Source organism: Nematolebias whitei, chromosome 11, assembly GCF_014905685.2.
Source record: "Nematolebias whitei isolate Nwh7 chromosome 11, NemWhi1, whole genome shotgun sequence".
Taxonomy (NCBI): domain Eukaryota; kingdom Metazoa; phylum Chordata; class Actinopteri; order Cyprinodontiformes; family Rivulidae; genus Nematolebias; species Nematolebias whitei.
In genome coordinates this window covers 7,584,059-7,594,300 of record NC_056508.1, presented here as the reverse complement: position 1 = coordinate 7,594,300, position 10,242 = coordinate 7,584,059, and the positions used below count along the sequence as shown (strand labels likewise).

The following is a 10,242-nucleotide window of genomic DNA, read 5'->3' as shown; positions in this document are numbered from 1 at the left end:
AGAGAGGAGTAAAGGAGGCCATCTTTGTGAAAAGAAATCGTCCATCATTAAACAGGGGTGGAGGCCTCCGGGTTCAACTGTCCCCCTCTTACAATGCTGTGATTGCTAGTATCACTCAGCCCTCTGTGAATAGTAAACAGCCATCAGTGTGCTAATGATCCATTGTTAGGCTGATGGTCCTTCTTGACCATGTGAGCAGCTGGTTTGGGTTGTCAGCAGCAAACTGGTTGATCCACTCTGAGAAGGTGCTATTTAAGAGACTGAGCTGAAAACAGCACCTCAGACTGAGGAAGTCTTTTGGATGAGAGATGAAACTTTTCTATATTTTTTTTGCTTTGTTTTTTTTTTTTTGTTTTTTTTTTTTGAATGTCCAGAGGACCAGATTGAACTTTTTTGGATTTTTCTACCTGGATTATTGAGCATGCATCAGGATATTTCGTGCAACTTAGTTCGCTGTGGCGACCCCTAACACAGGGAGCAGCCGAAAGAAGAAAAAAAAAAAAGGCTTACAAATAATAAAAAACAAAATTCAGTGTCTCAGAAAATTAGAACATTGTGGAGAGGTTCAAAATTGGAAACTCCTGGTGTCACGCCCTGATCATCTGATTATCTCCTAGGCATGAGCTACAAATGTCTCATTCCTCCAGTCCAGCCACTCCTGAACCAGCGACAATGTCAGAAGTGTCTTACCTGCTGAGGAGACAAAGAACTGGACTGTTGCTCTGTAGTCCAATGTTCTCTTTTCAGATGAAAGTGAATGTTCATGTCATTTGGAAATCAAGCTCCCAGAGTCTGGAGGAAGAGTGGAGAGGTCCAGAATCCATGTTGTTGAAGTCCAGAGTGAAGTTTCCACAGTCAGTGATGATTTGGGTACATCTCCTCTGCTGGTTCTGGTCCACTGGGTTTTCTGAAGTCCACAGTCCATGCAACATCTACCAGAACATTTTTAGAGACTTCACTTCCTTCTACTGACGAGCTTTATGGAGATGCTGGAAATTAAATCAGCATCTCCATAAAGCTGATTTAATTTCCAGCAGGACTCAGCTCCTGTACACACTGACAAAGGTACCAAAAGCTGCTATGTCCATCCATCTTTACCCACTTTTCTTTTCTGGATTGAGGGGGTCACTGGTGCCAATGTCCAGCACAGTCCAGCACTGTGCAAGAGGCAGCACAGTGTCTTTTCCAAGGTGAGTTGTCTATGGTGGCCATCTTGAACTTTGACTGTAAAAGTTAATCAGTTGTAGATGTGCAACGAGTAAATATTTCATCAAACTTTTCTAAAACTGTGAGTTTCACTAAAATCTGTTCAGTGGTACAAGCAAAGAAAAGTTCAAACAAACCAGCACACACACTTTTTGACCCACTCTCCTTAGGCAGGAGGTTGCAGAGCATTAAGTGTAGAACCACTAGACTGAGGAACAGCTTCTACCCTGAGGCTGTTAGACTCATGAATGTCTAGCCAGGAAAATCACTGTAATGTAACTTTAATTGGTGATATGTGACTTATCTGTGCTGCTGATCTCATTCTGCTGTATTCATTCATACCCATCTACTCACTACAGACTCATGTTAGGGCTGCTGTTTAAATTGCCATATTGTTTTACATTATTAATGTTTAGCATATATCTGAGATATTTTATTGTTTAGTTTATATCTTAGATCCTTTTTTACTGTTTCTTTTAATACTTTATATCTTTGCTATTTTTGGGTGTAACTGGAACTCTGAGTACATCATTTTGTTCCACATCATGTACCATATGTGATACGAATGACAATAAAGAACCTTGAACCTTGAGATATTTTGCTAACAGACAGGGTGACTGTAAATATTTATGGCAAAAATAAATAAAACTTTCTCAGTCTGTTAGCATCCAAAATTTGTGTTTTGGGTCAGTGTCAGCTACTACCACCCTTCTTTCTATTAAATTCAAGTTGGTTTATTTATAAAGCTCCAAGTCACAACAGAAGTCATCTCAGGGAACTGAACAGAAACGTTCATATATAAAAATAATAATTTAACATTATTTATTTGAGGAACAGACTGCTTTAAATTTAACTCCATCACAGAACTCTCATCTTGAGCAAGCATGAAGGCAACAGTGGAAAGGAAAAACTCCCTCATGAGGAAGAAACCTTGATCAGAACTAGACTCGGGACAACCGGTCATCTGCTTTGACCGGTTGAGCTTGAGAGGAACAGATACACAGTGGAAGGTCAAGAATCACATGTTGAGATAGAAATAGTATCAAATGAAAACTATAAAATTTTAGCAAATCAATTAAGGAAATTAGGTCAATTTGTCCTCTAGTAGTTTAAACATAAGGCAGCATGACAATCCAACCCTAACTATAGGATTATATTTATCAAAAAATAACATCTTAAGCCCAATCTTATAAAAGGACAATGTGTCAGCCTCAAGGACAGAAAATAGAAGTTGGTTCCACAATAGAGGAGCCTGATAACTGAAAGATCTTCCTGCCATTCTGCTTTTGGAAACTCTGGGAACCACGGGTAAACCTGCAGTCTGAGAGCGAAGTGCTCTGTTGGGAAAATAGGGAACAATAAGATCTCAAATATAAGATGGAGCTAGATTGTTGAGGGCTTTGTATGTTAGAAGGAAGATTTTGAATTCTATTTTGGAATTAACAGAGAGCCAATGGAGAGAAGTTAAAACTGGAGAGATATGATCTCTCCTACTAACTCCAGTTAAGACTCTGGCAGCAGCATTTTGGATCAACTGAAGACTTTTTAAATAATTATTTTTATTTCTGTCAATATTTGTACCATTGGCTGAGTTATATTCATTTGTAATGTTCAAGATCATCTGGCTGTTTCTGCCATTTGGAACATGGCCAAATCCAAAAGGGATTCAGTTGTAGCTGTATCATTGAAGGATTACTATCTTCATATTTCAATCAGATCTTTCCAGTTGTTCATGAGATAGTTTGCTAACAGACACATATAAACACACACACATAAGAGGAACATTATCACCAGGCAATTAAAAGCACAATTACCTAGATCTGTGAAGGCTTTTTAAGTTTCATGTTTTTGATAGAACAGATTGAAAGTAATCTAAATCGGATAATCTCATCACAGGGCTGCTTCCATTCTAAACAGACACTGCACTTGTTGAAAAGCCTTTAATTAAATGATATCAAAACAATATAAATACAATTTCATCAAGTTGAGTGGTTAATAAAATCTACAATATCAGGTTTTGAACATTTGAATTTGAACTTTATTTAAAAGAAGTTTGCAGCAGTGGCTGTTTATGTTTTGTCAGCATGGACTCATGCCAGAACTACATCCTTCTTACGCATCCTGTTTGGGACATTTATCAGCAGAACAATGCTCCACCTGACCTCGGCAGGAAAACTGATCAACCTGATCATGAGAGAGTTTGGGCTTTTTCAGAGACTTCACAAAGAGATGAGCTAATCGTGTTCTTTTAATTAAAAACATCAGAACTCGAGGGGAACCTTTTTGTTGGAGGAACTCCAACTGATTGCTTCATAACAGTCCCACCCATCGTAAAGCACACATAAAACAGCCTGTCAACAACAGATTCAACACACAGCAAGGCAGGAAGAGGGCGGCCATCTCTCTGACAGACAGCTTTTCCTCCAGAGGACATCACTTGTTTGACCTGCTGTGCTGAAACAAGGTAAGATTTTCAGGAGCAAAGTAAATATGTGCACAACATAAAAATGTCTTCAGTTCTGTTGATGGTTTGAATTTATTTATTTAAATTATTTGCATTAATTTAATTATTTATTGTTCATGGGTGATTCATAGTAGAGCTAAACTTTTGTGTTTTTATTGTCTTTTAGAAGTGAACGGTGTTAAACCAGATTGGTAAAAATATGGGAAATGAGCAATCGACTAATGATGAACCAACCCAGGTAAATTCAAACACCGGGAGCCACTGAGCCTTAAAAGGACAGTTCAGTTATTTTGAAGTGGGCTGCTGTAGAAAAGGTTTGAACAATAAATATTTTGCCTGGGCAGCACAGTGGTGCAGATGATAGAGCTGCTTCTTCTCAGCAAAAAGGTTGCCAGATCAAAACTCAGCAAGGGACCATTCTGGGTGGAGTTTGCATGTTCTCTCCGTGCAAGCGTGGGTTTTCTCTGGGTTCTCCAGTTTCCTCCCACAGACCAAAAACATGCATGTTAGACTGATGAGTAACTCTAAATTGCCCCTAGGTGTGAGAGAGAGAGTGAGTGGTTGTTTGTTTCATTTGTCTCTATGTGTCCCTATGATGGACTGGAGATCTGTCCAGGGTGTCCCCCGCCTCTCACACAGTGACTGGTGGATATGCACGCCAGTGACCCCCGTGACCCAGAAAAGAAGAAGCGGGTAAAGCTACTGGATGTCTTACCTGTTGCCAAAACTTTTTTGAGTTGCCTCAGTTTGGAGTCTGACTCACGTTCAGTCTTCGCCATCTTTGTGAAAAGAAACCGTCCATTATTAAACAGGGGTGGAGGCCTCCGTGTTCAACTGTCCCCCTGTTACAATGCTGTTATTGCTAGTATCACTCAGCCCTCTGTGAATAGCAAACAACCATCAGTGTGCTGATGATCCATTGTTATAGGCTGATGGTCCTCCTTGATCATGTGAGCAGCTGGTTTTGGCTGTCAGCAGCAAACTAGTTGATCCACTGAGAAGGTGCTATTTATAAGACTGAGCTGAATACAGCACCTCAGAATGAAGAAGTCTTTCGGATGAAAGAAGAAACGTTTCTACATTTTTTGGTTATTGTTTTTTGAACGTTCAGAGGACCAGACAACTTTTTTAGATGTTTCTACCTGGATTATTGAGCATGCATCAGGATGTCTTCTCCATGAATTTTAAAACAGCTCTAATCTTTTAAATTTCATATTAATATAAACACTATTTTATAACCCTGGACATTACCAACAGTTTTATGTTACACAAATATTCCAGCAGAAAATTTAAATTCCTACAGGAAGTGTCCTGCAGCTGCGCCAGAGGTCTTCCAGCACACAGCTGCTTGTAATTAACCACAGCATTCCTGTAAACATCCTTATAAAGCAAACCTGACACTGGTGTAAAGTTTTGTAAAAGTACATTTGCACAAACTAAAAGTTTGTAGATCTGGGAAGACAGCAGCACTCCACTTTAGACTTACCTGTGTTCAGACTAACCATCAGCTCATTGGTCCTGTTGGACTTAAACTTATTTTGGTACATCTTTACAATAAGGCTCCCCTTAATAAATAGTTAATAGATACTTTATTAATTCCACTATAGACACTTTTTGTTACATTAATAATTGTTTATTATGCATTAATTAAGGGCAAGAAAGAAACAAAACTGACCGGTTTCTTGTCAAATAGTAAGCGAAATCTGTTCACCAATATATTTCATCTAGAGTTGTTGTATTAAACATTTCAGACTAAGTTACTACCTTGTAAGCACAACAATAAGCATTTGTAAACCTATTTTTAAGCATATAATATTGGTTGTAAATACTTATAATGCAGTGATAAAGTTCAATATTACAGTATATGGGTTAGGGTTGTTTTATTTTACAGTCTGATATTCTTCAAAAAGCTTTGTGCGCATGCATTTGTGTGTCTGACTATTGCCAAAATATCTCATGAATCACTTGATGAATATTAATACACCTCTCAGAAAGTAATGAGTAGATGTACCTCTAAACTTTTTGGAATTAACCTCTTTCAAGGTTATTATTAGAGGTAGTTAACCAAAACCCCAAAATGACTTGAAGCCAGTCAGTTTTATGGATATAGAGCTAAAATTTCACTTGGTAGTAGCTGAGAGTCATTCTTAGTATACAGGGTGTGCACATTGTTCTGCAGGAGATTTTGCATATTATTTTTAGGGTTTTACCAAAACAGCTACAACTCTGTCATTTCTCAAAATAAAATGATCTCAGTTTAAAACTTTTGCAGAAAAATATGCATTATTTTCTGGAAAGCTAGGCCTTTAATCTTATAGTTACTTTTTATTGTGAAGCTGCCTTTTAAACATATTTTATCTTTTTTTTATAGAATGGGAAAATTCTCGAGAAGCATGAAAATGGATCAGTGAATGGTCTCTCTGCAACCATCACATCCAGTGGATTGGAGAAAGATGGTGAGTGAAGAATATTTAGACAGTATCAATGAGGAAAATATTTATTTGTTACTCTTACTCTCTTTTGTTGCATCTTCTTTCTTCGTGGGAAAATAATCAGCTAAATAATAAATTAAATCAGCTGATGTCTTTTAAGATCCATGTTTGATTAGTCATTCAGACACTGATAAGTCTGTAAACAAAGTGACTCCCTGCTGGACTCTGTCAAATCTCCTAATGTAAACTTTAGGTGTGGTCTTAGTCTCATACAAGGAGCGACTGTTTGAACTGTCACAGTGTGATGTGTGACCTCCAGCAACAGAAAGGCTCTGCCATCCCTGCTGGCTCTGGGGTTTGTCTAAGAGCTTTAATATTGACCCTGGAGACAGAGATGTCACTTTCCAGCACCGACTAGCCCATGTTTACTTCAGAAAGAGTTACACATGCAGAGATCAATTAAATGTTGCATGTAAGCAGCTTCAAATTCACTGAAGTCTAACAGAGGCAGCTGTTAATTATTAACTGAGATGAGTCAGCAGCAGCAAAGATTTTTAAATTAACACAAATCGGGAATTTTCTACAATCACTATAATATTTTCTGCAAGATTTAAAGATCTAGTGTTCCTTGAAGGAGTGCATATCACTTGCCATCTTTCATGCCAGAGATTTAGATCAAGATCAAAGCCAGCCGGTCGAAGCAGATGACCGCTTATCCTGAGCCTGGTTCTGCCAAAGGTTCATGAGGGAGTTTTTCCTTTCCACTGTCGCCTTCATGCTTGCTCAAGATGAGAGTTCTGTGATGGAGTTAAACGCAAAGCAGTCTGCTTCTCAAGTAAATAGTGTTAAAAAAATTTTTTATTAATGTTTTTGTTAACCTATTATTTTTATATATGAATATTTCTGTTCAGTGCCCTGAGACGACTTCTGTTGTGACTTGGCGCTATATAAGTAAACTGAATTGATTTGAATTATGTTGAGAGTTGAAGACTGTAAGTCACTCTGGGTGTTGTGTTTGTAATGACTCTTAGCTACTACCACATCAAGTTGTTGTTAGTACCTGTAATAATTAACAAGGTTATAGCCTTTTGTTATTAGCTAATACATGTTAGCTGTCTTGGTCTTAAAATGAGTTTACTCCAAAATTTAATCAGCTGTTGATGTATATTCAATTGTTAGTTTGTAAAAGTTTAATTCAAATCTGTTGACAGATATGGTAAATGGTAAATGGACTGTACTTATATAGCGCCTTTCTATCTTATTTCAAGATACTCAAAGCGCTTTACACAACAATCTGTTTCCTCATTTACCCATTCATACAGCACTCTACTAGATGTATATATACAAAGCTAATTGAACAAATCATTCTAAAGAGACTAATCAAAGCTTTATCACATTCATACATCAATGGGACACACATCAGAGGCTATGAGGGGTTCAGTGTCTTGCCCAGGGACACTTCGACATGTGACTGCTGGTGGATTCGAACCCCCAACTCTCGCATTGGAGGATGACTGCACTAGCCACTCAGCCACAGCCGCCCCTCATATTTTGCTAACAGACAAACAGGGTTGACACCAAGAGTTGATGCCCAAGTTTTAAGCAAATATCTGGTTCAATAAGTAGCACTGGGAGTATATGTTGTGAATAAATCTCAGCTACTACCAAACTGCATTTTAACACAATATGTTTTAAACTGAATGAATTAGAGTCATTATGGTGTTTTCTATGGTCAGTTAGCTGTGGTGGACATCTTAATATATGTTGGCTCTAAAAGTTCATCAGTTCTAGTTGTACATCCAATGATTATTTCCTGAATGTTTTGTTCAGACTTTTCCAGCGGTGCATGAAATATTTTGCTAACAGACCAACCCAACTGACTCCAAATAAATAGTGCCAAATTTGACAACAAAGTTCTGAACAATCTGTTACCACTCAGAGAATGTGTTGAGGATCAGTCTCAGGTACTATCACGCCAAATGTCTGTGAAACTGACAGAATTACAGTCATGTTGTGTGTTTTAGGATCTGTTGGCTGTGGCAGCCATCTGAAATCAGACTGACTCTAAACATTCATCAGGTATAGATTTACAGCCAATGGTTATTTTCTAAGAGATTCAACAAATTAGTCCAGTGGTTTTGAAATATTGTTGTAACAGACACATAAGCAAAAAACATTATCACCCTCCATTGATTTTGTGTGTGTGTGTGTGGGTGTGTGTGTGTGTGGGGGGGGGGTGTCAATGGAAATTTCCTCTGTCTGTCCATCCATTGTGAGCTCAATAATTTGAAAAAAAGTGAGGTACCAACTTATATTTTGGCGTGTAGATGCATCTAGGTGTAAGAAAGTTTCTTGTCAAAAATAGGGTTGCCACCCCAAAATTCAAGATGGCCACCACCAAATACATATGTAAATCAACCACCCATATCATTTGAGGAACATATGTTTTTATTATATTGCTATAGTTTCCTCAAATGATTGGGGTGTTCAAAGCTTATTGTATGGTGGCCAAGGCCACCATTGGCCACCCCCTGGCACTGCCACTGTGTCTGGTTGTGAATAAAATTACTCCCTGAACTCACAGGGATCTATCACTGTGCTACAATGGATAAGCAACAGATACATAAATAAATAAATAAACTACCTCTGCTCTTCTCCACAGTGTAAGGGGCCGAGATGGTGTAGAGGCAGGGCAGCCGGCTTGGGACCCGAGAGTCCCAGGTTCGATCCCCAGTCACTGCACATCACGTGGCGTCTCTGGGCAGCACGTCTAATCCCCAAAATGTCCCCCGGGCGCTTTCAATAGCTGCCCACTGCACCACCTGGTGGTGGATGGGTTAAATGCAGAGACTAATTTCGCCATTGTATGGAAACATACAGTGCTGACATTGTGATGACATTATTATTATTATAACTCCTCTTCAGTGTAAAATATTGCACCAAAAACATTTAGGTTTACTTACATTCCCTGTTCAACTCCAGGCCAGAAAAACGCTCATCTCCAAAACTACAAACATTTACTATTCAAATCCTTCCATGACGGGGGACATCTGCACAGCTTGTTGTGTCTGTTTTCTGTCTTACTGTTACAGTTGTTATAAAAACGGTTTAGTGTAAAAAAAAAAAAGAGGCACTTGAACTCTTTCGTTCAGTGTTTTGTTGGCATTTATTTATGAAAATGGATTTGCCTTTTTTCACATTTATTATTCTGTATTTGCAGTTAAAAGTGACATCACAGTCCATCAGAATAGCGAGCCTCAGTCTTCAAAGCCCACACCAGAAACAACAGATAATGTGACAGTGGAACCTGATGGCCGACTTGCCACCACTCAAGATATTGCTGAACTCCTCAATGTGGCCGAAATCCTCAATGTGGCCTCTGAGAACCCTGCGACGACTTCCAACGAGGAACAGGTCAAGAAGAGCAAAGAGGCGAAACGTCACGTTTTTGGCAAACTGTTCAAAAAGAAATCTGATCGAAGAGCTGATAATGAGCCGGAGAAAGAAAAAGAACAGCAGAGCTCAAACGAAGATCAAGTAGACGTTAGTCAGACGACTCCTGAGCCGCAGCAGGTGAGAGAAACATTCCAGACTTTTACACAATGAAATCTTTATTTTGACAAACACTATGAGACATCCTGAACAAGACGGTAGTCTATAAAAACACGAGCAACATATGACAGATCACACACGCTGCTTCTCTTTAATAATTATTTTCCATTAAGGAACACATATCACTCAGAGCTCGTCTTGTGATTAGACACAGTCATACCCTCTTTGGTCAAACCTTGAAAAAGCTCATACACAATCTCATATAATGCAATTTCTTGTACAATCTATAAACATTTAGAGTTTGTTAAATGGATGACTCTCAGCTACATCAAATTTTACCTCAATATCTGTAAATATTTCTTAACCATTTTTTGTAGGTTAAGGTTGAGCTGAGGTTACCATTTTAAACTGGGCTGACCTCAAAAGTTATTTGGTTGTGGATGTTGTCCAGCAATAACTCTCCGAGAGTTTCAGCCAATCCTGTTCAGCGATTCAGAAAATATTTTGCTGACAGTATGGACACACACACACACACACACATACACACACACACACACACACACACACACACACACACACACACACACA

The 10,242-nt window shown here is 38.6% G+C and overlaps 1 protein-coding gene across 1 annotated transcript in view; it reads left to right on the top strand.

Annotated features, from left to right (window-relative positions):
• Positions 1 to 3,583: 3,583 nt before the first annotated feature.
• Positions 3,584 to 10,242, top strand: part of bcas1 (brain enriched myelin associated protein 1) — a gene marked incomplete in the record, with an annotated part of 64,503 nt that continues 57,844 nt past the window's right edge. Inside the window, 4 exon segments of the mRNA XM_037683791.1 lie at positions 3,584 to 3,670; positions 3,837 to 3,908; positions 6,042 to 6,126; positions 9,323 to 9,675. Of these exon segments, the coding sequence (XP_037539719.1) occupies positions 3,870 to 3,908; positions 6,042 to 6,126; positions 9,323 to 9,675 (477 nt within the window).